The sequence below is a fragment of the Acanthaster planci genome, linkage group LG07 (assembly GCF_054643075.1).
Source record: "Acanthaster planci isolate LZ-2023a linkage group LG07, COTS_SCS, whole genome shotgun sequence".
Taxonomy (NCBI): domain Eukaryota; kingdom Metazoa; phylum Echinodermata; class Asteroidea; order Valvatida; family Acanthasteridae; genus Acanthaster; species Acanthaster planci.
Window position 1 is genome coordinate 15851977 of NC_141783.1, and position 27841 is coordinate 15879817.

Sequence of the window (27841 nt, forward strand, 5' to 3'; positions counted from 1 at the left end):
TCTGTAGAGGGCTCACTTTTCAACATGGCGGATATCGTTTACCTTCATCACCTTTACGCGTAATCAATTGCGCTGTGTAACACTGACATACTGGAAATTGGGCCTAGAAATCTACGAAGTCTTATATTTCCTTTCATTCTCAAGTGCTAAAGAAGGACTTTATAATGGACTACGAAATGGAAGAAGATAAGATGTAAGTAACTGAACTTAAAATTGGTTAAATCTGCTAAGCCAATTATTTTAATGATGAACATGGTGAACGGAATCTGATCGGCGGTGATCCGAGGCCGAGTAACTTGGACCTTACAATTTACAAATCGCCTTTTTAAACATTTGGACAGTCTTCGATTCTCACTTAATCCATAGACGGGCGCATTAGAAATTTTAAGGACAGTTTTAGAGGTGAATTCAGAGGATTTTGACTTGGGCATGTCGGCGTACGAGCAAGAGGAAACAAAAGTGTATGAACATCATGGTGCATGGTGGAAGGTACTTGGAAATGTTGGACCCTCGCCTGACCATACCGACCATGTCCAGATGTTAAAAAAAAGGTGATTTGTAGCATCCAACTTCAAGTTACTCGGACTCGATCAGCACTGATCAGTGGACAATGGTGGATGGGCTGATGGGATAGCTGTCAACATGTTGTAACTTGGTTCTAACATTGCGGTAATGCCTAGTATTAGGCCGTCTTTAAAGAACGTACGCACGAAATGCCAACTTTTCAGACCCCCTTCCCCCTGTGCGTATGGCGTATGCAGTGGCTTCCCCCCCCCCCCGGTATGCATACACATGATACACATTCATATAGTTCCGGAAGACGCTGCCGGTCTTTGTGTCATGAGTAATGTTGTGGTTTACTATTAGTGTGCTTTGGCATGTAAGGATAAATATTAAATGATGGGGTGATTCTGGTTGGTGTTTCTACGAGAATGTGTATTGATATGATGAAGATTCATTGAAGGCAAATTTTCGGTTTGTGTAAGGAGTGCACTGGCTTGAACCCCCCCCTCTACCTCTGTATGTATGGTGTACGCAACGACATCAACCTCCCCTCCATCCTTGGTACGTACATGTACATGGAGGTAGAATCATACACGTATGTAATTTATGGACGGCCCCTAACATGCCTTATGGATGCAAATGCCTAACGTGTTATCGCATCATCGGAAATTTTGTGTTTTGCATTGCCAATGAGCCCTGAGTTGACAATTGTCGCCCATGTTATCAATGACTTAGGGCCTTAAGATTATTTTTAAAATATGAAAAAGTATGAAAATGTTGCAACTTTTGATTTCACTGCTGAAATGACCAAAGCTTACACGTTTTAACTACGAAATTGCCTGATTTTTTCAGAGTCAAATAAGAACTTCTGCGCTGAAAAACTGCTTAAGGCATGCCCCAATCTCCATAGTAATAGACTTTTATCAACTGAACATTTATCCTTCAGGGTAACTACACGTGGTAATGAAGGACTTAATTACATTGGCTTCATTTTCTCAAATTTCTTACGTTGAATTTCTTACGTGTGAATAAAATCTTTCAGGCTTAATGAGATGGCCGTAATTCTTGGGGAATTATGTACATTTTTAAGGATTATTTCACACATAAAAAAAATGTGGTTTCCACATGTGGAAACTACATGTACATGTTATGATGTAGAAGGCACCCTTTCACACATGTATGCCATCCATCGGAGGCATAGTCCAAGTAACTTGGACCCTATGAATTGCCTTTCTAAACATTTGTACATAGTTGGGCCTGAGCTATGAGCTCATACATGTACATGTACATGTACGTGTACTATCACCTGACCGTACTGTTCGAATGTTTAAAGAGGGGATTTGTAGGGTCCAAGTAACTTGGACTATGTCTAGCATAGCCGTGTGGTAGGAGGTTATCATACTCATACTTATTCCAAGGTCCGACTTATCATATTCATACTGTTAGCGCTTTCATTCAGGGCTTGTCCTAACGTGGGATTTGAACCCAATTTGGACATTATCTTGGATAGTTGAATTTGATACAGATTACTTACAAATCTGGAGTTCAACTTTCTTACACAGATCCTCTCCAAAAAGCAGCCTAAGCTAAAACGTCCATGACTCTATATGAGGACAAAATCCCATGTCCCTGTAAGGATGCAGCTAATTTCTCCCTGCAGTTTCAGTACGTACATGTACATACATGTATGCACATGTACATGTACCTATTAGACTGGTATACATGTACATACATGTATCACATGCACCTATTAGACTGGTATACATGTACATACATGTATGCACATGTACATGTACCTATTAGACTGGTATACATGTACATACATGTATGCACATGCACCTATTAGACTGGTATACATGTACATACATGTATGCACATGTACATGTACCTATCAGACTGGTATACATGTACATACATGTATGCACATGTACATGTACCTATTAGACTGGTATACATGTACATACATGTATGCACATGTACATGTACCTATCAGACTGGTATACATGTACATACATGTATCACATGCACCTATTAGACTGGTATACATGTACATACATGTATGCACATGCACCTATTAGACTGGTATACATGTACATACATGTATGTACATGTACATGTACCCTTTAGACTGGTATGTACATAGTATAGAAAACAGAATTTTTCAGACCAGTCTTCAAGTCCTTGAGGGTTTGTGCATAGGGTGTCAAGCAGCATCCGTATGGAATTCTTTCCCTTTGTAGTCGCCGGGTCTCTAATCTCACCACCTACATGTGCATGTAAGTAACCCACTACGTATTGTAGAAAAGTTTCACTGGTTTTCACACAAATGACGAATGAAAAAATTATGGATGTGATGAAGGGGGGCTATATAGTACAGATATGTACCACATGTGCATGTACATGTACTCGTTTGTATGTAAGTACATGTATGTAACTGGGACTCTGGTCTCGGTAGGGGTAGGCCTCATAATTTAGAAAAGGAAAATTTTCCTAAAGATACCAGTAGAGCGCATACTGATCACACCACAATTAAAAGATATTCCCACGATTTTTTCAAAATTAGTAAATTGGAGGCCCAATAAATGAAATAAAAGGAAAAAATTAATTGTTTGGTTACAAAATTGCTTTCTTAAGGTTTATTTCATGATGTCTGGAGTTCATTAGAATTGTACATGTACATACCCAAAAGTAAGACCAAAATGTGACCATTCAAACAGTGTATACTGCACTGTCCTTCCATTCCTTCTCCTTTTTGACTTTTTGTCAAAAAGGAACCTTGCTTGGACCAACGCAGCATCAAACTCCTAGCCTCCTCCTTCAACTTAACACAAAACAAACCACCAAATACATACACGTGTATGTATGTACAGATTTGGCAGTCTATTGACCAACTGGTCTGTCAGCTGAATACATGTGCACATGTATGTACATGTACTGTATGTGTACATGTATGTTTTGTTGAGACTTTTGTTGGAATAACCATCTATATGTACATGTATATTCAAGCAAACTTGAATCCTCAGTTCTGATTGGTCGATCCATGGCAACAAACAGTGTGATATCATATTCCATATTTACTGAACGTCCAGTTTGCTCGAAGATGAAAATAAATTTGTTATCTTGCTCGTACTTACGGAACATGGAATAATTAATGTAACGCTTCTATGTAACTTGTACTTAATACATGTACCACTCAGCCTTCAGCCGAGTGGTGTATAAGACACTGATGTTCTGGATTAATCTGTATTCCACACACATTTGCGTGGTAATGAATAGTTGGTCGATGAAAGGTCGATTAACTGAATATCACATGTAAACCAACTCAGCTTTAATTAGTGAAACAATCAGTGTCACTCAATTGGTTCATGTACACGTACATATGTACATCCATCACACTTGCATTGTCAATATGGCTCTTTACATTCATCCCTTTCAAAAAGAAAAAAAAACACTAAGACAGTTACTGGTATGTTCATTGATTAAAATACCCACTGATTCTCCTATTGTGTACATACATGTACATCTCTGCATTCCAACTTGCATGCACATTGTACATGTATATGTACATGTATACAGTGCATTCCGTCTGAAGTCCATGCATGGTTTAACCCAATGTAGAGTACGTTTTCATTGATCTGTAACACCTTTACTATACAGATGGCCTCCACTCTGTTTAGGTAGCCCCATGAAAGAGATGCAACTTTTACCAGAGGTTCCGGGCGTAATAATGGACCGTTGTGTAACAGTCTGCTAAGTAGCCTAAGCAATCAATAGGACAAGCTGGATTGTTTGTGTGCGATGTTAACTTCATTATCGAACTGCACTTGTGTGTGTAGAAAAAAAAGTACGCTGGTGCAATAGAACGGCCCCCCCAAAAAATGACCACTCTTCACCTGGGTTGTTCTATTGTGGGATGTGCATGGAACCGGGTGAAGTGTGCTGAGTGTTCACTCACATGTACACGTATTCCAAACTTCTTGTTTGAAGTTTCTTGGCACCGCAGTGTTGAGCTAGTGGTCCGGGAATTCAGAGTGTGCAATGTCTGATTTTCCGATGGATGTTGCACTGTGCTAGGAAGCCAGCGCTCGGTGCAGGACTGCAGTGTGATAAGTTCAGAAGGATAGAGAGACAGTTTGTAGGTTGAACAGGGGCACCAAGATAATGAAAATCTACAAAGACTGTACTGTTTATTATATGTATGGCAGAAATCATGAAGTTAGATTTAATCACCAACAACGATGGCTTCTCTGCCTTGGAAGACAGAAAGTAAGTATACATGTACATGTAAGTTGTAACAATTCTTGTGTTGTGGCTAAAGCTGTTTGACCTGCTGTGAATACATTGAATGGCTTATGTACGGTATACTACACTGTACAAGATACATGTACATGTACGCTACCGTTACTACATGTATGTACATGTGCAGTGTACAGTGTACCGGCACTTGTCCGAAAAAAGTGTTTTCTAAGTAATTCTTCCGAAATTTTCTCGGCCAAATATTCTGATGGTTGTTATTGTATTTAAGGAAAAACAAGTGTTGTCCATATATATGGATTATGGAACTCTTTCCTTAATTTAACATATCCCTAAAAGTGATACTACATATACGTGTACATATAGTATTTAGCGAAGAAAATTCCGAAGCATTTACCAAGAAAACACTTTTCTTTCGGACAAGTCTCACAGGTTTGTGCACGGGGGCATCAAGTGTTTTATATGGAACTCTTCCCGAGATGGGTCTGAAAAATTTTGTTTTCTTAGTCAAGGCTTCAATAATTTCCCCTCTAAATTTGACATTGTAGGATATGTTATCCTTTGCCGAGGACTGATTTACATGTACCACTGCAAGGAAATCTTAGTGATGTCTGTGCATGGAACTCTTGGCGTAGAATAGAGCTTGTGTATCAGTCCAGAAGTGACCTTTGCAGCCTGATTAGTCATTTACAGCCTGGTTAGTCTTTGCGCTGCAACATTTTAATCATTTTTGGGAGGACATAAAAAGAAAATGTGAGTTTCTGTCCATATTTAGCCATTAAAGAGGGTCAGGTTCTCTACTATTATGACCGTTTTCGAAACGAGTGGATTGGGCTTAGACTTTGGATTTGCTGGTTCCAGCCATTTTGAAGCAGCATTCGAAACCACATGGTCAAGCTCTGACTGGAACCAGCAAAACCGAAGTTTAAGCCAAATCCACTCATTTTGAAAACACTCTATGATGCCAAGAGAGGTGTTCTGTACATGTACATACATGTATGTACTAAAGTGTATCCACAGTGAATGTTTCATACAGGGTAGATCTCTCATTTTCCTGCAACTTATTTGACAATCCTTTTCGGTCAAATGCATTGAAAAGTGCAATTGTTGAAACATTTGAAACTTCTCATGCTCTCCTGGACAACTGAGGGCGCTGTTGGTGTGACTGTGATGTTACCCAAAGAGGACATGATTTAGTGCACGGGCCAAAGTTTCTGTTCAGATTGTGAACCCAAACTAAAAACATTTCTGAGAGAGGGTTGCATGCTAATGCTAGGTACCGCACATGTACTTATATGTACACAACAAGAAATCGCCAAAGAAAAGAAAATTGAGGCCAGCAATATCTAGAAAAATGACAGTTTAACAAAGTAATGCAACACTGACATTCTCTTTCTGGAATGACATCACAGTTTTGCTCATGAATATAGAGATTTTCATATGCATAAAAACCAAAAAGGCACTAAACACCCTTCAAAACAGTGAAACAAAAACCGTTGATGTACCGTAGATGTACATGTAGGTGCATTTTTGAGGTTTGCATAAAAAATAACATTGCAGCTACCCTTTAAAGTAAAGATAGCCCAGGGATGAAAAGCAAACTGGAAGCCAGGGTCTCGGCCCAGGGGGAAGAGATGTTACAAACTACCTTTTAGAATGTCTCCTAATGACTGTAAGATCCAAAGAGCCCAAACTCCGGAAACAGAGCTGTTACACTGAACACATGTTCTTGTGGCTGTGTGGCCACTGTTGCTGCACATGACCCTTGGTCTTTCTGTATCTGTCATTTTGAATGTGGCAGGGTACCAGAGCTCCTGCAAGGTTTAAATAAATACACAATAGCCCGGGTGCTATAATCATTTCTGCAGTGCTTAGCCCTAACCCTACATAATACTACAAATTACTACTTGTAGTAAAATGTAGTACTGAGCGCTTTCGCTTGTAAGAGGACATGAGTTTATCGTTCTGTGAAGCCATAAGATACAATAGATAAGACAATGTACCATACAGTGCTGTGGCACTATGAATGCATGGCTTTATTGTTCTCTGTACAAGTAACAATGGAAGTAACCTAGCCAGAAGTAGTAATTTGTAGCGCTAGGTCCTTCAGGCTCAGACTACTACTTAGTATTTTGTAGTACTGTGTAGTGTAAGCCAAACAATATGCTTGGCGGTTAGGGTTAGTACAACTTTTTTTATAGCCAATTGCTCAGGATAATAGACAAAGTTTGTAAGTATTTGCTGCAATGATGACAAAAAAGCTGGAACCCTGATATGGGGTGCTAAAGGGACAAGTTTTGCAGTGAACTCTGATATGGGGTGCTAAAGGGACAAGTTTTGCAGTGAACTCTGATATGGGGTGCCAAAGGGATAAGCTCCTTGCGGTGATTGTGACAATATTCCAGTGAATTAATTCAATGGAGGATTGGTATCTTGCCCATGAAAAGTTGTTAGTGTGATATTTGTACATGTACATATTCCAACCTTATCCACTACCTGAACTTTGGCAAATGCTGACTTGAGGCATGCCCATCTTCGTTGACATAGAAGGACATTCATCAAGTTGGCACTGGACAAAGTTTAGTGCAGGGCAGAGTTGCTGACTCTCGTGACTTGGACTCGAGTTGCACTCGAGTCACTATTTTTGTGACTTGTGACTTGACTTGTGAATACTAGATTTGACTTGTGACTTGACTTGGACTTGCAAAAAATGACTTGTTACCGACCCAAGTCAGACGCTACTTGATCGACCCCATATATTTTATTAACTCATAACTTCCTAAGTTGACGTCTAGTTCTTTTTGCTGATTACAGCTGGACAAAATAATGTGCAGCTTGACTCGTACTTGGATAAAGAGATTTGTGACTTGACTTGTGTTTAGACCAACTTGACTTGACTTGACTTGTCCTGTGACCAAATGACGTGGTTGTTTATGTGCATAGCAATAAGAAACCATCAATCCCGCTCTCAGAAATGTCAGCAGTTAGTAAATTCTGGGTTCACAATTTGAACAGAAGTACCTATGCACTGAACCATGTCTTCCCTAGATGACTTCACAGCAACAGCGCCCTCAGTTGTTCAGGAAAACATGGATAATTTTGATGGTTTAAAAGTGTGCACTTTTCAGTGCATTTAACCAAATAGGAGTGTGGAAGAGTTTTCATACATTGAAGGAAAGTACAAAGATGCAGAAAAATTGTGTTGAGGAAAAATTCATTGCAGCTAGACTTTAAAGAACGAACAATCCACAACAAAGATTCCATTTTTTGCTTTTGTAATTTTTTTTTAAATGATGGTCCAAGAGCACTTTGGACTTGTGGTGGAGTAGAGGACTTTGAACTCTATTTCAGATGTGAACAAATAAAAACCAAGTAAATCTGTGGTATAATGTACATGTATTTACATATTCTTTGATAATGGACATGTACAGTGGGAGTTTAAAGAACCCCAAGTTATCTGCAAGTCCCCACCTACTGGTACAACACTGCAGTCTGCTACCTTGTGTTATCGGCATACATGTACATTGGACATTTGACACAGAGCATATGGTCCATGGCCAAGTTTAGTTGATATATGAGATAGTGGTTATGGTCTGGGATAGGGCAGCTCATGAACACGGTCTGTATTGATTACGTTACTGGATGGAATTTACAGGAGAGACCTTTTTATTCTCCCTATTGTATCATGGACAGCTTGATATCGATCCTTGTGATCAGAGGTACGTAAATTATACCCAGCACCATGTTGAAGTTCGGAACTCTTTTTGGAGAAGTGCACGTACAACGTACATCATATGCACACATGTAATTGAAGTTCATGTGTATACTGGTACACTGGTAATACATTGCCGCTGATGTCTACAGCTATACTACCATACATGTATGTATCTGCCTCCCAAAATATGCAGGCAATTTTGTAGTGCAACGTACAACAGTGACTGCACCATATGGTCATACATGTATAATGGCTGTATTGTGTATCATGAAGCCTACGTGCCGGTATTTGTACAGTGGCTTTAAATTCATCTTTCCTGTACGGGTAAATGCATTGTCTGTCCCACTTGTGTTTTATTTTCCTCATGGTCCCACAGGGTGCACCCCAATAAATGAATTCCCCAAAACACCTGTGATAAATCCCCATACTTTAGAATTACATGTATTTTAAAAATACCACTCTCGTAGGTGTTCAGGCTGCACAGAAAAATGATGTTCATCACGTCCTTGCTCCTTTTCCTTTCGGTTTTTAGCGGATTGACCAATGAATTTTGGAGAAATTTTCACTCAAAGCAGACCTCCCCTACATTGATGGAAGTTCCCCCACCCAGAAAAGTTGTTGACAGGGGTGCACCCCGCAGCGTCCCAGATAACCTTGCTCAATATGAGCCTGGATGTCAGGCAGTGACTTGCAGATTGCAGCAAGGTCCCCCCCCCCCGATGTTCTGGAACTGAATCATTTGCCACAAAATGGTGACACTAAAGGGAATAATTCATATACACGTACATGTATAGTTCACGTCCAACTTATTTGGCGTCGGCTGGAAATTACACCGGAAGGCATCTGTACAAACATAGATGGAAAAGCTGGTTCAAGGAGCATGAGTGTTAACTCCAGCCAACACGACACACTTCATGTGGGAGAGTACAGTGAAGAGTTGCATTGAGTCCAAGGAAGCACCACTCAAGTGTACATGTATACAAGTACGTGTACATGTACATGCACCTTGTACCATGCTTGTACTCAGGGTTTATTTGAACTCTTTCACCGAAAGCAGTACAAAGAATAATACTCTAAAATGCATCATGTGAACCGTTCTCATGGATTGAAATTATGACAAGAATAGAGTGGACTCTCATTAATACAAACTCAGTTAGCATGATTACTTACACATGTACCTACATGTACATGCATGTACACGTGTAATAGTGAACATTACAGCTTGGTCCTACTCCTAACTTTGCATGTAAATGCACAACTCTTACTCCTAGGCCCGTTTTTCTGGGGCACATCCCAATCTTTCAAAATACTCCACTTGCCCTGCCAAAAAATGCATCCATCCTCAGTCATCCAAATCTTTCTGGAACACATGTCATCTTGAATACATGTACATTACATACTCGTCTTGAATACATGGACATGTATGTTCTTGGAGGAATGACCGAACACTGCCTCAATCCTTCAAAATCGTCCAGCAGTTCCTGTCATGTTGAGGCAATGCAATTGGTATCCCGGAGCAGTACTGTAGTTGAGACATGAATTTATGCATGGCTGAGCATAAACAACACATGGTCTAATTCAAGACCTTGACACAATGCATCCTTTGCTGTCAGCCACACTTTTTTTGCCATTCATCTAAATCTTCTAAAATCCTCCGAAACCAATCAGAGCATTTTAAAGTACCGGTATTTAGGGTTGCTAGGGTTGATGGGACTAGGTCTCCTCATATTATGTGGTAGCAAACATTTTTGCGATGTCTAGCCATGCTTATACTTTAGCCAAATCTATGCATGTACACATTTAGGGTTACCATGGTTACACTTTATTGCTCCAAACGCGGGATGCTTTGGTGTTGCGTTTATGTAAACTGGTAGGGATTAATCTCCAGATTGTTTTCTCTGTCCTGTTTTGGATTGCAGGGGGATGGAAGCCATTCCTGGCAATGTCAGCCTGATCAAAGACAAGCAGAACTTGATTGGTATAAGCATAGGAGGCGGGGCACCACTCTGCCCCTGTCTGTACATAGTGCAGGTTGGTATTACATGCATATCCCACCAATTCAACCTCAACTTAATTTTTGTAGACGTAAGTCAAACTCCTTTATCGTTTTTGAAGAAATTGGAGCAAAAAATTCATTACCATTAGCAACTTCAGGAGTGTGCGCTTTATCAACAGTTTATCGTGTAAGATTGCTGACAGTTTTTTCACAGAAATGTGTTAAAAAAGTTTAAAATGATGTGAAAAATGTATCGTATTTTATTTTCAGAATGTTTAAATCTTTTTAATTTTATTCAAACTTGAACTTTCGTATCTGGAAGTACAAATTTGGAAACATTGAAAGAAAAACAACTCTTGCTCTAATTTCTTAGAACATTTGCAGTTTTCCGTCATTTTTAGTGTTAAATCTGGTAACATAATTATTTCTGACTGACCTACGGCATGTCCAGGTGTTTGATAACACTCCAGCATCAAGGGACGGGACTTTGGCATCAGGCGATGAGATCGTTGGGGTCAGTGGGAAGTCAGTGAAAGGAAGGACAAAAGTAGAGGTGGCTCGCATGATACAGTCCATCAAGGTAAGCAGGAATTCAAAGAGGTTACCTAGAAAGTGTCAGTGGAGGTGGAGAGTTGATATAATAGTGCCCCGTGCTTAGCAGGAAAAGCAAAACATGTATTTCGACCTGTTGAATACTTAAAAGGTGCTCAGTACTTGCAGAGCAAAATGTTAAGACTGTCTCATCCATTGGTACACACTGTGTATTGTAATCAGCCCATTGAGATCCATCAAGCAGTTGTGTTGAGTTTTGTTCTGATAATAAAGTGTACCATGGTGCTTGTGTGGTTTGACAGGGATCCAGTTTTCCAATGCTGCTTCCATAGGAAGTCCAGTTGGCCCAGTCTTAAATCTGCTCAAATCATTTGATATTTGGTTTGACATCTTCTGAGGCATACGCACATGTACTTGGTTAAGATTAAATTAGATATCATGACTTTATGCACAAAATGGAGCAAAAGAAAGCACTGGGGGATTTGAGAGTGTAAGTAAGCACTGTGCAGTGGTAGGAATGTGTCTACAATAGCCATGGTTACCCTGGTAGTTTAGAAAAGTTGCTCTTACATGTACTATACTCCTCTCTCTGTTGTGTTCTAGTCAGAGGTAATCATCAACTACAACAAGTTGCATGCTGACCCTAAGCAGGGCAAGTCACTCGACATCGTCTTGAAGAAGGTCAAGCACCGCATGGTGGAGAACATGAGCTCCTCCACAGCCGATGCCTTGGGTCTCAGCCGAGCTATCCTCTGCAATGGTCAGTAACCTCCTCCCCTCCTCAGCTGTGTGGTGATGGGGCTTCTTGCTTGTCAAATACATTTAGCAGACAAAGAGTTAATGGTAACCATTTGCAGGCAGTACAACTCCACAGCAAACTTGTTCTGGTCTGTGTGGTCTTAGGCCGTGTCCAAAACGGGCTTCCAGAGCTACGGCTAGGTCTATTGTCTGCGCGTCTCCACACATTTCCAATGGAGGGAAGACTTAGACCTAGCTCTAGACAACAGATTCGGATGCAGCCTTAGGCTGTGTCCAAAACGGGCTTCCAGAGCTACGGCTAGGTCTATTGTCTGCGCGTCTCCACACATTTCCAATGAAGGGAAGACCTAGACCTAGCTCTAGACAACAGATACAGATGCAGCCTTAGGCTGTGTCCAAAACAGGCTTCCAGAGCTACGGCTAGATCTATTGTCTACGCGTCTCCTCACATTTCCAATGGAGCGAAGACTTAGACCTAGCTCTACACAAGAGATTCGGATGCAACCCCAGTTTCAGTGGGAATGACGGCTTGTTGAAACATTAACCCTAACTCCCTAGACTGTGTTCAAATGCATATTAGAATCCACAGGATCCTGGACTGTTTAAGGCTGTGATAACACCACCAAACTGTTGTCTGTTACAAATTTGAACTTCACAAATACTGGCTCTCAGTGGTCATTTGACCAAAATTAGTTATTTCATTTTTTACACTCCCACACAATGCCATGGAGCAAGATTTGATACACCCAACATTCATACATGTATGTGTATACAACATCACATGCATAATCCATGTGTAGCACACCTAATCCACGTGCACTCACCTTCTATTGACTAATTTGAGCCTGTGTGTGTGTTCGGTAGACAGAAAGGGATGCCACATAGAACGACATACGTTATATGCATATTATGCTCAGGACGCATAAATTACGTACTGTACCCTTTCTGAGCATGATATGCATAAGACTGAAGTCATTCCGTGTGACCTCCTTTTCTGTCTACCGAACAAGTCTCTACGGTGTGGGTAGAGACTTGACGGGAATTACTCAAGCATGCAGACAAGTAATATATGTCACGCACTGTTGCACACAGAACCACGACGCCGTCCACCTGAGTCTTGAGTGCAGAAAATCCCTATATGTGTGTTTACGAAGTGGTTAAAGTCCGAGGGAAGAACACGCTACCTGTGCGTTTTTCTCTCCCATCATCATCTTTCTTGTACTTTTTTGTGCCAAGCCTTGTTTCAGATTGTCAAAATGCAGCTTTGAGCAGACATGCTAATTTTGTAATATTTGGACATATCCTTCTCGTGAAATGGGAAATTACATGGACCTGAGAAAGTCTTATGTTTACATTGATCCTGCACGGAAAGTTGTGATTTTTGTGATTGAGCTGAAACTTTGCCTATGTGTGAACCACAAATGTCACCACACTGCACATTCCATGTTGCCAGGAAATCTTTCACTACATGGCTGAGATCTGTATGGTGCAGGACCCCCCTGCTATGAAATGGTTGAACAAAATGCCAGCTTTTTCGGCATTAAATTCACGGCATCACGCTGTGGTATCTCATACCGTTTTTGTTCTGTTTTCCTTCCTCAGACGTGTTAATTAAGAAACTAGATGAGCTTCAAGCCACTGCCATAATGTATAAGGGTTTGATGGAGCACGCAAAGAAGATGCTGAAGGCATTCTATGATCTCTCCTTATCGCACAGAGGTATGTGGAGATCCCATGATGATCTTAGGGGAACGCAAACATCCCAAAATTAACCACTATAGTTTTCAAGTCATCTCAAATTAGTTGTTTTTTTAGGCTACGTGTAGCAGTGAATTTCAGGCAGGTTGACGAATGACAGTATGCATGTGTAGTTCCATATCTCTAGAAGTACATGGCATTTTCTACATGTAGAGGACGAGCAGTTGTAATTCTAAGCTAAAATGTGAGCTTTTTTATGCATCTTGAGTTCAAAATTTCTATCACTGCGACCTTTCTCTCCCTTTTCAGCCTTTGGGGAGGCCTTTGGTGTCATTGGGGCCAGGGAGCCCCAACCAAAGGCTAGCGAGGCCTTCACTGTGTTTGCAGATGCTCACAGGAACATGGAGAAGTTTGGTATCCGTCTGCTCAGGACAGTTAAGCCTGTAAGTTAGACCTAAAACAGCATTCCTCTGGAGAGAAACTGTCAAGCAAGGCGGTGGAAGTAGGGGGGGTCCTATAATGGGGTGGGGCTTAATGGATCAGCCTATTAGTGGCTGATGCCTGATGGTCCAACAACTGCCCCCCACTTTGAAAATGGTTCCGCCGCTGTTGCTGTCAAATGATTACAAATGAGAATTGGGGGGGGGTTGGTTTAAACCAAATGTGATCAACCACCTCTGAAGTTAGCTCTGTGGTTTTTGAAATGCCTTCCTCTGACAAGCTGTGATGTGTGTTTCACTGTAAAGGAGGAAGTTCTGAACCCAATGTTAGCCAAAGTAACTCGTAAATGTTAATCTGAAGACTTTTGAAGATAACTTTTGTGAAGGCATTTTTAAATTTTGTTTACATGGTTTAGCTAATTTTTGAATCCTTGTATCGTGATTTTGTATCCTGCACTAATCTAGATGCTGACTGATTTGGGGACTTTTCTCACCAAAGCCATTCCAGACACACGACTCACCATCAAGAAATACGCAGACGCCAAGTTCGAGTATTTGGTAGGTTTGTTTAGATGAGATTTCAAGCTATTCATGGTGACAGACAACTAAGGTGGAAAGCTTGCGGTAGCACCATGCAAGGATGCGATCTCTTTGTGAGTCTGTATGGTTCTGAAAAGAACCGTGAGGAACTCTATTAAAGTTTTGGACAGTATGCTCTGTCCGTCGTCAGGAGACTGAAGAGATGCCGACATAGAGTTCCTCTTGGTTCTTTTCAGAACCATACAGACTCACTAAGAGATCGCATCCCTGCATGGTGCTACCACAAGCTTTCCACCTTAGGTTTGTTTAGCTTGACAGCGTACCCCCAAAATCATCCGTCTGTTAATGGCTATTTGGTTTGTGTGCATTGAGCAGGCTTCACACTTGGGGCAGCTGTCCAGAGTGTTGGATATAGGTGAATTTAGAAGGTTTTCTGCCAAAGACCTTGAGTAGAGTTATGTGGAAAAGCCAGATGTCTATGTACTTTACCGGGTGAGGCTTTTGCCATCGGCAATTCGGCATGTAGGTTACTTAACTCCGTTTGTACCTACATGTAGGTCCTCTTTGTTTGGAGGGTTTTCTACAAAATTCAACACCTTCCGTTTATCCAAATTGCACTCCAACAAATGAAAGTGAATTTGAGGTTGGGCAGTCCAAAAACAGTAAAGAAACACATCAAACTCTGGTGTGGATGTTCAAACATCGTGAGTACACACAGTTTGGTTATCAAAAAGTTGATTGTTAGTAAACCATGTAAAGTTTGAATTCTTCATCTTGGAAACGGTGCCTTTATGTACTGTAAGTGTTATTGTGTGTTGCTCCCCTTCCAGTCCTATTGCTTGAAAGTGAAAGAGATGGATGATGAAGAATATGCTTACGCCACCCTTGGGGAGCCACTCTACAGAGTTGAAACGGGCAATTACGAGTACAGGTAACAGTTTGCCAGCACGTCTGCCGAGTATGTCAGATGTTTTGGGTCAATTAAGTCAAAATAATTATCGTCAAAGCCAGATAACATTAGCACTGCTCACCCTCATAATTGCTTGTTTTCAATGATCAGGTTTTGTTTGAAATTTTTTTATCTATTTTTTTGAAAGGTTAATTTTAAGGTGTCGTCAGTTGGCCCGAGCCAAGTTTGCTAAGCTGAGGTCTGACGTCATGGTCAAGCTGGAGCTGCTAGACCAAAAACATGGTGAGGCATGATAGTAACCTTTGATCCCTGAGACTCGGGGGAGGGGGGCAAATGGCCCCATGTCTTCTGTTTGAGCAGATCCATTTTACCAAGAGTCGACAAAGTACCCATAGTGAAAAAAAATCCTCCGGATTTGTGTTTGGTCATTGGAGGCATCAAGATTTCAAGGAAATTTACTGTTAAAATAACCCTCCATGCTAAAGTCAAACTGCAGGTCAGTTGGTTAGCAGTACAGCAATGCACAGCTCCGTCATCCTGTGCATTGCACGAACTATCCCTCACAGGGAGTATCATATTATAAATTGTGCTGTCCAACAACTGTCCCTCGTGGTTTCATATGCGTAATGTTGCAGTAAACCAACTGTGTCATTTTGTGTTGGCAAACAGCTAGAACTGTATACAGGCACGCACTGAAGTTGTGCATATTTGTGTTCCGTATAGAAAACGCATGCAAAACAGTGACTGTTGACATTGGTGCATGTTTGTGCTGTAAAACCACAGGAGCGTTGAAGTGTAGCTGCAATGAATTTCTCTCAAACACAGTTTTTATGCAACATTATGCTGTTCTTCAGTGTGTGAAAACTATTTGAATATCCTTCTTGGGTTAGATGCATTGAAAAGTAGTACACATTCTTAACCACTTCCTGATGAGGCAGTTATCAATGTTGAATGATGCTGGGCCGGGATATTTATCATTTTTTTCTGTTTTCAAAATTCTTTAAAAATTCCTATCTTCATTAACTGGACACTTATAAACACGTGAAGGACTGTCTGGCGTCCACTCTAGCCTGACAGACAAAATCTATTGACGCCCGAGTATTTCACCCAGGCCTGCAGCCTTGTAAAAAGAGCCTAGATTGTGCGGTGTTATATGACTTTCTTTTGTTCAAGAACCTGGCTCAGTGTGCTGCTGACCTCTTTTCAATAGGGGCCAGATCAGCATGCAGCGGTGCTGTGTGGTGCTGGAGCGCTTTTGTCCCCAGTGGTAATCTGCTCGCTCTAAATGCCCCAAACCGTGGTATACCGTTTCAAAACAAGGCTGGATTATCACCACTTTTGAGAGTGAAAAAATTTAGGTAATTCCCAGCGGCCTGGCGTTTTGTTCCGAGTACGGTTTTTTGTTACAAGGCCCTGTTCCCTTTGTCCGAGTTCGGAGACCCCGGCCACGCATATAAAGCATACGTGTCCTGATCCGGAATCCCCGGCAGGGAGTGGTTAACATATACAATTATCTACACTTTCTGAGGGCACTATTGCTGTGATGTCATCTAGGTTTGGCATGGTTCAGTTCTTAATTTTTTTTCTGGTCAAATTGTGAACCCAGAATTACCTCACTGAAAACACTTATGAAGGAGGGATGATTGTTTATTGCTGTGTCCTTACACAACAAATTACCAAACAAGAGTGAATTTTGTTCTGCAAAGCTTTTAGAAATGCAGGATTTTTCGTGCAAACATTTTTAGCGCAAAAACCAATGAGACATCAATGTCTTCCTGGGATGATATCACAATTTGCTCATAAACATGGAAATAACATTAGCATAAAAACCAAAAAGGCAGCAACAAGCACTTTGAAATAGGGACACAAAACTGAAAGTGTGGTTAAGTGAAACATAGATGTGCATTTTTGAGGTTTGTGTTAAAAGAATTCCATTGCAGCAACCCTTTAATAAATAATGATTGTCGTCTTCTTTTTCAGTTCAAGACATAGTCTTCCAGCTCCAGAGACTGGTCTCTGCCATGGCCAACTACCTCCAAGACTGCCACCAGCAGATGAAGGACGCCGAGATCTTCCCCATTGAGGTGGACCTGTTACGCACCACCATCAACTACGACACCAGCAACCAATTCAATGACGAAGATGAGGATGAGGAGGAGACGGGCGAAGGGGAGGATGCAGTCATTGAGGCCGAGGAGGAACTCATCTCGCCAGCCAGCTAAATGGATCTCGCGGAGGAAGGATCCTTATGCCGGGCAATCTTGAGTAGTGCCATTATGACAGCAGAATGATGATGTCCCGAGATTATGTGTCAGAATAGACTGATGTGGATAGTTTGATCAGAAAAGACTGGATAGACTGATCCGTTAAACCCCGCCCCATGGAATTTTGACCAATCACGGCCTTGATTTATGTCCGACATGCCTGCTCGTGCATGTGATGAACGCAGGTGGAATATGCATTGGGGCATGGTGAAGCAGCATGTCAGTTGCTCAGTGGCATAGTGGGCGGGGCCTACAGGATCCGTCTAATGTTGTTGCGGCCATCACAAGTCAACCACAAATTGCATGTCACAAGTCACAAGGAATATTGGATGGAAGATTGACTGGTTTGCCGTTCACTGGAGCAGTGTCTTGATATCTTTTGGATGATTGTGATTGACTTGTGTAGGCCGACACCTCTTAGGCAAGCACCACCTCTTCTCTCTCTCTCTCTGGCACTCCGTGGCTCCACAGTAAGAAATGTTACAGTCTAGTTAGAGGAAATGGTTAGCAATCTTTGCAGGGTGAAGGTATCCCACAAGTGCCAGGTGCTTAGTCTACCTTTTGTTTTTGACATAAATTTAAGGACAAGTAATGTTTTAACACTACATATCTCTTACAGTTGCAAAGTGACGTTTATGCTAGCCTCTCTTGTAACAACTCCAAAATCATAACTTTGAGCATGGGATTGGATTTACTGACAAATCTTCCACAGGTTGTCAGCTTGTGAAATTTACACAGGTGCTTTTTGAGTGGAGATTTCATACATCACACCAAACACGATATCCCTTTGAACTGGCATAACAAAAAGAAACAGTAATCAGGTTTATTTGAAAGATTGAGAGTAGTTTCAGCAGGCAACATAGGTCATGGCCCAAATTCTTACCCATGGCTTGAAATGACATGCAAGTCTATGGTAGTGGCCCTCAAATATCTCCAACAGGCAACATAGGTCATGGCCCAAATTCTTACCCATGGCTTGAAATGACATGCAAGTCTATGGTAGTGGCCTCAAATATCTTCAAAGTGTGTAGGTCCATTTCTATTGGAGTTTGTAGCTTCAAGAGCACTGCTGTAATCTTTCGCATCTGCTCAGCCCAGCAGAAGAAATTGCTGTAGGTAAATCTTGTGCTACACACTGGTATTCTCTGCACAGACTTCGGTGCGTAGATTTTTGTATTCCATGAATGAAGTTTACAGGAGAACTAAGCCTCACAGGTCCTTTAAATTTCTTTTCACTTGGGTAATGTGGGTTTAACATGTTAAACCCTACTGTGAGATCAAAGTTTGGAACACTGCTTTTTTGTGGACAGTGGGAGTGCATTGTAGATGCATTAAATAAAAAGGACGGCCTGTCGGGCTCTGTCCATGTGTCGCTCATTACAATTACTGTGGACAGTCCCCTTTTTGTAAATAAGATAACTATTTATTAATATTAAGCTGTCACATCAAGATTTGTCGACACCCCCCCCCCCAAAAAATTCCTAATAACGAGAGAAAGGGTATTTCTGCACCTTGATCTATGTCGGCAAAAGTGAAATGAATTCACTTTTGGCATTCATTGAATGGTAATTTTGTAGCATGAAGCGAGTACTTTAGAATGGTTGGCTTTGTATTGTGAAATGGGAAATTGGTAAAAATATCAAATGTACATTAGTCTGCCTTCGTACTTTTTTCAGAACTGTACTGCTCATACATATGACACCTTTTCACATAACTGGACCGTGAAATTTTGGGTGAAAATAGAAACGTGAATAGAATTCCATTTATGTTTAGTGTTGTATTCCTGCGTTTACATTCCTGATAGAATTGTTCTGGTTCGTGTTGTACAATGTATATGGCAAATTTATTTATTTCAAAAATAAAAATATATCCAGTACTTTGAAGATCAAATTTGTCCGGTACACTTGTTTATATAAGAGTGTTGTCTTTAATAATTGATTAGGTTAATAATAGTTTGCTTTTATACGATGTTGCTAAAATGCTTTCATATAAATGAAACTTGGCTGAGAACAGAAAATCGATTGACATTTTTTACTCAAGAGAGAGACCCCGTTGATTGGGAAAATTAAAATTTAATATCAAAAGTGCTGCAAAGCCGATTGCAGTGTATGGGAAATACAGTATTTATGTACCAGCCTGGGTTGGAAAATCGTGCATGCCTCCACACGTAGGCTCAATGAAAGAAGTCATGTATATCCGGTTTGCCTCATGGACTTACAGAAATTGGGCAAAACAACGTTTCCGCGGTGGCATGGTTGGAAGGAAGTTTTGTAATGTTTAATGGCGAGCGGGTTGGCTCCACTTTTGCCATATATTTCATCCCGACCCCTCTAATTCACAAGATAGTATAGTAAGTTTCCTCATGGCAGTTCGCGTTTCCGTCTTTCGCGTGTCAGTGTTTCAGTGTGTGCGTAAATTTCAATTGTTTCTTTTCTGGACAAATGTTTCCCATAGTTTTGTGGGCAGTTGCCAATAAGGGACGTTTTCTTCACCGGGCAAACCTGCGTTTCCAATGTGGTCGGAATATTCATTCCATGGGTTTTAGAACAAGCCTGTGTACAGAAATTCTCCAGTGTGACTTGCGGACAACATACACACACCCAAACCAGCCATACGAGGACCAACTGTATAAACTACTGGACGCCAGAAGGCACCTCCGAGGTGCGTTTTTGCGTTCAAAAGTAAATTAACAATCGGCCTTACTTCCACAAGCACTAACTACCAATCGAGAAGCATAGAGTCAGCTTGCTCAGTGTTTCGGATACCATAGCATGTACCCCATAGTAACTCTCGAATTAAAACATGTTTCCAAGATACACGAATACACACATACAGTTTTGCAAAGTAACATTTTGCATAAAAGCCTGTATCCAAGCATGATTCAAGAGCCATGCACCTGCATTATGGGAGACCCTAGTCCCTACTACCCGGCTTGATAAATAATGTAACAGATCTGGGACAAGGTTTCTAGTGTACAAATGTGAAATCTTTCAACAAGATCCAGCGTCTAATAACATCAAACACGTTCCATACCTAGGTTGCATGAGTTTGCAAGACTTGGAAATTGTAACATTTATTAGCTTTATGTTTTAAGAAAATCGATCCTCTTGCCCGATAATACGCTATGCGGCCTTGACTCCGCCCCCTCCAGTTTATTCATAGCGAGTCTATCGTTTCTTAAAAGAAGAGTGTGGTCGCCACGACCGCCCTTTTGTGGACCCCAAACCCACGTTTCCAAATGTAATTATCCGTCCGTGCCTTCGAGCGCCTCCCTCCGCATGTACATTTTTTCTTACGGGAGTGTGTGTCTGTGTTGCACAAGAAACGCCACAACTACTGGCTGGCCATGTGTGTGGACCGACCGCAACAGCGACCAGGTACATTCCGCATGTTCCATCTCACTGGTTCACGTAAATCTGCGTTTCCCTCCAGGTCGGAATAAGCGCCGTGTTTCGAAGCGAGGCTGTACATTTGCTACGAGAGCGTGTGTGAGGAACAAAACGTACGTGGACCAGCCTTGTGAGGACCGTCTATCACCGCCCAAATTCCACATACCGAATATGTCAATATCGTTACACAAAATCAAACGAATTTGCGTATGCGGTGGAGTCGGAATATGCAGTTTGTTTCCGACGGAGCCTGTACATTTCCTACGAGAGAGTGTGTTTGTAACAAACCACACCCGAACCGACCTTATGAGGACTAACCGTAACAAAGGGAAACACTCCCTATGTACCAAGATTCTTACATGAAATTGGAGCAAGTCGAAGTTTCCATCGGGAAAGGAAAATCAGCGTGTGGCCGAGCCCAGCCAGGAGCGCCAATGTCGAATGCCAACTGTGAGGATTTTGTGTGTGCACACACACGCACCCACACACCTGTTCAATATTATTAAAAAAGGAAATCAATATCAGAAATTCTAAATCAGAGAGATTACGTCACACAGTTTTACTCTGAAAGGTTATTTGGATTTTTTCTATTGTGTTTTTTTGAAATAGTTTGTACGTTGAAACAACGCACTTTCTTCCTCCTAAAATTTGGAACTAATGTAATGAAGGAGCACAAGCAGGAGGGAGTAGGAGTATTATCCCTCGGTATTTACTGTTGAACACGGTTGTGTAACAAACAAATAATTCGCAAAGACTAACTCAAAAGGGATTGGTTGAATCTGAGGTTTAATAAATAAGAATAATATCAAAATTCAGTTTATATGTCTCAAACCTCATTCCATGATATGTTTATACGGAAATTACAAAGAAAATTGCAAGAGTCACAATTGTATCTTTACACGGCTCTTGTGTTTTGGAACTTGCTCTAGTTTCGAGTAAAGCTTCCAAGAGAACGAACCTATCTATAATTTAAAGTCAATTTATGAATTGTTGGTCAGAAATACAAGGCTACCAAAAATATGGGGCAAGAGGAACAGCTGTCAAATAAAATAGACCCAGATTTTTCAGGAAAGAATGGGAATGTTTCAAATAAATATGAAATGTAAAGTATAGAGTGACCTAGGAAGCAAATTCATACTAAAAGGTACACACTGGAAATACAACTGGTGAACACCTCACAATCACATTTTATACAATGAAAATATTAGCAATTACACTTTCCATCCCATACCTTAATAAAAAGGTGTTCTGTGTGATGACTCAACGTCGATCCCGGATAAGTTTCGAGCACGGAACTAGTCAGAGGTTGGCTGTAACAAATAAATTTTAAATATAAACCATCCCCAACATGACGAAGCAATATACGTATTCACACCAGAACAACATTTTGAACAGCAACTATTATTAATTAGAATTAATGATTTTGGACTCACCAAAGCGTCATAAAGAAAAGCCAGACAATCCAAAGACGAGTTGCAACCGACGACAAGACGACCCGTGGGGTGTAATTATAACCCCCGAACGAACCTAAAATTCAGGAACAAAACGAAATGACTAAAAAATGGTCTTCATGCCATTGTGGTTGGTGCAGGAATCAATAGTCAGTCATTATAAGGCGACACACCCTCTTGGGCTCAAGTATGCCGTTACATAATCAAAAGGCATGGCCTAGCTAAACAGATCCAGCCAAATTAACCCTAACCCTCCTCAGTCCTCCAACAGGTGAAGGATTGAGGAGGGTTAGGGTTAATAGCTCTAGGAATGTCATTTACTAAGAGTCAGACCGACTGGTATGCAAATTAGGTGCCACACAAAACTAAATAAGTGACCAATTGACCTGACAGCTCAAGTCGGTTGGTACATACTATGTACAACAAATTCAAGAAAGGATGCAAAGACCTCAAGCATGTTGTCCCTCCTTCCTCCATGGTTGTCATAGCACCGTTACAATAAATTACAACATTTAGGCAATACTTCTTAAAATCCGCGTAATTATTTCATGCACGTTGTTTGTTGGTCAACCCAAAAAACCTTGCTGCATTTTCGTGCAAGTTTCTACATGCATCGAATGGCCTATTCACGTACATACACAGTTTCACAGCCAATGTACACAGGCCCTTTTGTTTGTGGACCTCTCAAACAGCCTGAATTCCACCTGCAGCATTGCGTCGCTACGCTATACGATGTCCATGTTTTCCGCCTCACTGCATCAGGTTGATCGGCGTTTTCCACCAGGCAACAATATACACCTTGTTTCGAAGCGAGCCTGTACAATTTCTACGAGAGTGTGTTTCCAGCACAAAACGCACCTGAACCAGCCCTACGGGGACCTTCTGTAACTGCTCAAATTCTACGCACCGTATACACCATTATTGCCGCATTACATCAAGCACATTTGCGTTTCCAATAGGGTTGGAATACGCAAGCTGTTTTCGAGCTAGCGTGCACATTTCCTACGAGAGTGTGTCTCTGGGGCAAAACGCACCCGAACCAGCCTTGTGAGGACGGTCTGTATCGTCCCAAATCCCACACACCGTATGTGTGTGTACTGCCTCACCACATGAAGCAAATCCACGTTTCCCATGCGGTTGGCTTTCACCGCATAACCGGCCGTATTATGAGTACCGTCAGAAGTCACGACACTACAAAAGAAAATCTGCGTTTCCTTGGGAATGAAATATTAGTTATGTTGCATATAAACATGTATACGATTTTGAAAATTCTGAATGGAATATTACAGCGGAGATCCTGTGATGGCCCGTACGTGGGGAAGGGGGGCAGGGGAATTTAGGAATTGAAACACAGCATGATACCAAACTGCGCCGGAAAGAATGTTGTTTTCGCAGAACAAGTGGGCTGCGGTTTTATTTCAGTACTTCCCGACGCAAATACATGTAGGTGAAACACAATTTCAGAAAACTTAGCGATCGATTAAACTGCATGTTGTGCATTCATGCTATATTGAAGTAACATTCAAGCATGCAACATGTTGAAATACACAATACCATCAAAATTTGATGAATGCTTAATTTTATTTCATAACGAAATAGAATGACGACCCATGCCACTGCTTTGCTTGAATCTGCCGCTACTGTACAATATCTACCAACATCTAAAACCATTTTTTACATTAATTCACAGCAGAAAATACAAATGTCTCAAGGTGCAAGACAGTTATTATTCACTGGGATATGAGATAAGTTTAATGCAAATAATGGCTCCCCATAAACACGCATTCTGTTCTCTATCCTCACAAGTAGAACTCGTTTGAAAAGTGTCTCGAGAGCCTGGGGGACTGTCAGCACGTTTAATTTTTCTTTGGGTCGCACCCTAATGCGTGACACAAGTGCAACACCTTGAGTTGGACCACTTAACCACTGTGCTCTACGAAAATTCAATTTGAACACTTTCAACTCCAATTTTTTTTGTCTGTGGCAAAAACAGTCTATGTTCTTTAATGAAAACATACACATTAAAACACTACACATAAAACCATACATAAAACATTCACAGAGTGATAAAAGGCATCTAAATACACGTACGTCTGGTAGCCTTAAATCAAATTTAAAAATCAGTTTAACAAATTGGAATTCTAATTTAAATCGGACAAAATTAATATATTGAGATTTTAGCATCCTCCATGGACATCAAAGGAATTTTTGTCACTCTCGAATGTACAGTCCATCATTGGCAGTTATCCAAAACAAACTGACGAAATGATTGAACAGCATCCTAGTTACGATACGAAAGAAGGCTATCTCTAACGATGCATTTAATTAATGGCAATGACTGTCAGTTGTTCATTTTTTTTTAATTCAGCGAAGTGCACACAATTGTCGACACAAAACACATGCGCATAGTTGATATCATATAGCGCAAGACATTGCAGACAAACCTGTTCCAGCTATTTATTTCCTAAACGTCCTAAAATTTGTGCACGGTACTGAAAAAATAATCAGGGACTACAAAGAGGCTTATATAATTTCCAAGCATTCTGTATTTCACACTGCTGGGATAACATTTTTCTTCGGCATTACAGTGACTGCAAGCAACTGAAAGAATAAAGTTTAATCAATTTATACATGTGTATACGTGTCCAGTCTCCAGAATTTTTGCAATAATACAGCTTTCTATTGCGAAAGAAAATAGCTTAGATGTATCTTGTTATCAATCGTCAAGGGAGTTTTCTAATCCCACGAAGAACTTGCTATGTTTTCCCTTGTTTGAAAATGAAGTGTTTTGACTTTTACTCCTTCGTCGACACCCTCTCGGGAGTAGTTTGACAACAGTGAGACACATTTGGCCTTCCACAACCCCAGTGAAGTGTCCTCTTCATGCCACTACGATGGTGTCCTGTTGTCTGGCTCTCCATGACACTTGATGCCGCTGCTCCGATTGACTCTCCTCGTCGTCTCGTTGCATCTTGGCAAACTCCAGGAATACCTAAGAAATGAAACGATGTACGCATTTCAGCTGGATTAATAAGTTCTCTTGAGTTAACAAATGAGAAGAAATACTTGACATTCTGGTTGTAGATTTGTCAACTGGAGATAAGGAATGGTTGAAATATCAAGAATCGGCTTTATACCTGTTCCAGAGTGGCCTGGCTGAAGCTGTATTCCTCAATTTGAAGTGTCTCTTTTCCTTAAAAAAAACAAAGAAAAATTAATCTGTGTATTCATACAACAGAAGGAATTATTTAAAAACAAAAAGAGACAGACATTTGGCCCCCCCCTCTCCTTGCTAATGTTCTCCATGCCTCCCTCTACAGACACACTAATCTGCCCACCTTCCTCCAAAGCAGCGAAGACTGTCGCCAGCGACTGAACGTCTTGACTTGGGATTTTGTAAGTCACCCGCTCCCCGAAACTCTCCAGCAGTTCAGCGGAGGGGAAGACCTCTTGGATCTTGTCATGCAGTGCTGTCCCCAGCCGTTCCAGGAGGCGATCTGCCTCATCCGTGGCATGGTCCATGGAGTAGTAAGCCTGGCCTGGGTTGAGTTTGGCCTCCAGCAAGTAGCCCCCACCGTACTTGCTCTTCAGGTGTTGGGTCGTACCCAGGCACCTGACAAGAGATGGAGAAAGTTGAAATACGATACAATAAATGAAGCGTGTGGCCTTGCTAAACTGGGGCATGATGGAGGAAGAGCCCAAACTGGAGGCATCCCTCTCACCAGCTGAGAAATTGGAGGACAGCCGTACATTGTTAAATACTTTTATCAGACCTATTAACTGCCCCCAAGAAAGTAGCACCCAACCCCATCCTCCTTATACCTTGGAAAATTGGTCTGGTCTTTGTTTTAAAAGGAGGAAAATATGTTCATCTGAAATAAAACTGGGCAAAACATGACCTGAAATTTGATGCCACATAAATTATGAACAATGCCATATCTAACATGTGACCATATCCCACAAAATAAGTCTGAAGGGTCATTAAGAAATTTTGTTTAGTTTGTATTGGAAACAACATACTGAGCTGTTTGTTCTAATGAGTCACAGGCCTTGACTTCAAAGTAGCTATGATGGCTCAAAGTGGCTCTGGTGACTTGCAATTCTTTCTGTTGAGCTGGGTCAAGTAAGCAACTTACATCAATCTTCCAGAGACCATGATGCCCACCCTAGAGCAAACAGCATCGGCTTCCTCCATGTAATGTGTCGTCAAGACAGCGCCTCGTTCACTGCGGAAACTGGCAAGGATGGTGTTCCTGCAAAGCACAACCAAAGGACATCCTAAAACATCCTAAGGTGGTAAAACTTCAACAGAAACACCTGAGGTGGTCACCAAAACATGTGAGGTGGGCCGCCAAATGAGCTAGGTATAAAGTAATTTCCTTTTTGGGATGAGGGAAGATCTCCACAAATCAAAATAGCGAAAATTTTCATAAACAAAAGATGGCTCAACGTTAATTGCTTTAACTTGCTCGACTATAAATGTTTTTCATTATTTGGTATTGCTGTTAAATTAAAACTAAACATTTTGCTCTGTGGCGGAAATCAAAGGAAGTGTCTCAAGTTTCCTGTATTGATGGTCATCTCAACTGGGTCTCCTATCTTCCTAACAGAACTCCATCCTCTGCCAATTGAAGTAGGGTCGGTCGTATACTAGAAGTATGATATTTCCCCAATATTTGGTACCTTTAAGGACTCACCAGACAAAACGTTTGGAGGCTGGATCCATTCCAGTTGACGGCTCATCCAGGAACACAATTTTGGGCTTCCCCAGCATGCTGATGGCAAAACACAGCTACAAGTTGGAGAAGAGAAGTCAGAATATCTTATATACAATTGTCTCCAATGACCGATTCAATAAGAAATTTTTGAGCAATGTAGGTAATTAGGGTTTGACAAAATACACGTCTGTAACTAAACTTTATCCAACTGCCCAGAAATGTGAGGAAAAAATACTGATCAGTCTAATGAACATTTAAGCCTGGATTTAGGCCTGTTTCTGCAATATAATCGCTCATATTTAAAGCACTTTCAAATCCACAACAGAAATACCTGTAGAACAGGTGCATTACAAGGTGCACTCCAAATGGAATGGGTATATTCATTTCCAAAGGAACAGGTGCGGTCCAAAAGGAGCAGGTGCATTCCGAAAGGAACAGGTGCATTCCAAAAGGAACTAGGGCATTCCCAAAGATATGATGACACTCCAAAAGGAACAGAAAAATTTAGAATTTGACACATTTCTACTGTTCTCCTCATAATTAAATACCTTTCTCTTGGTGCCCCCTGACAGCTCAGGAGGCTTCTTGTTCGCATGCTGGGTGATCCTCAGGGCATCCATGAAACTTTAAGAGGAAAATCATTACATGATT

General features: G+C 41.1%; 2 protein-coding genes and 1 long non-coding RNA gene across 8 annotated transcripts in view; 1 reads left to right on the forward strand and 2 right to left on the reverse strand.

Moving 5' to 3' along the window:
* On the forward strand, window positions 1-19522 carry pick1 (protein interacting with PRKCA 1). Of its 4 annotated transcripts, XR_002598293.2 has the most exons (11): window positions 8244-8477; window positions 10393-10504; window positions 10921-11049; window positions 11625-11781; window positions 13383-13499; window positions 13788-13921; window positions 14384-14476; window positions 15289-15389; window positions 15556-15650; window positions 17349-18495; window positions 18582-19522. XR_002598293.2 is itself a non-coding variant. In XM_022236756.2 (10 exons), exons 1-10 carry the CDS (start codon window positions 165-167, stop codon window positions 17588-17590), a joined length of 1209 nt encoding a protein of 402 aa, XP_022092448.1. In that variant the 5' UTR covers window positions 1-164; the 3' UTR covers window positions 17591-19522. The 4 variants fall into 4 exon arrangements, 3 of the variants coding, with proteins under 3 accessions (XP_022092448.1, XP_022092446.1, XP_022092445.1); XM_022236756.2 differs by lacking the exon at window positions 8244-8477 and adding an exon at window positions 1-193 and having other exon boundaries at window positions 17349-19522; XM_022236754.2 differs by lacking the exon at window positions 8244-8477 and adding an exon at window positions 4330-4770 and having other exon boundaries at window positions 17349-19522.
* On the reverse strand, window positions 18852-23684 carry LOC110980250 (uncharacterized). The gene is made up of 3 exons (XR_002598294.2): window positions 22455-23684; window positions 22253-22331; window positions 18852-21510 (listed from the first exon to the last, which is right to left on the reverse strand). It is a non-coding gene; the product is annotated as an uncharacterized LOC110980250 (long non-coding RNA).
* A 171-nt stretch (window positions 23685-23855) lies between these two features.
* LOC110980354 (cholesterol transporter ABCA5-like) overlaps window positions 23856-27841 on the reverse strand; it is a 31294-nt gene continuing 27308 nt past the window's right edge. For all 3 annotated transcript variants that reach the window (XM_022236962.2, XM_087139365.1, XM_022236961.2), the window contains 6 exons: window positions 27739-27814; window positions 27170-27264; window positions 26609-26725; window positions 25811-26085; window positions 25610-25665; window positions 23856-25464 (listed from right to left, as the gene is read on the reverse strand). In XM_022236962.2, coding sequence (XP_022092654.2) covers window positions 25354-25464; window positions 25610-25665; window positions 25811-26085; window positions 26609-26725; window positions 27170-27264; window positions 27739-27814 — 730 coding nt within the window. In that variant the 3' untranslated portion in view covers window positions 23856-25353. The remainder of the gene's footprint in view (window positions 25465-25609; window positions 25666-25810; window positions 26086-26608; window positions 26726-27169; window positions 27265-27738; window positions 27815-27841) is intronic.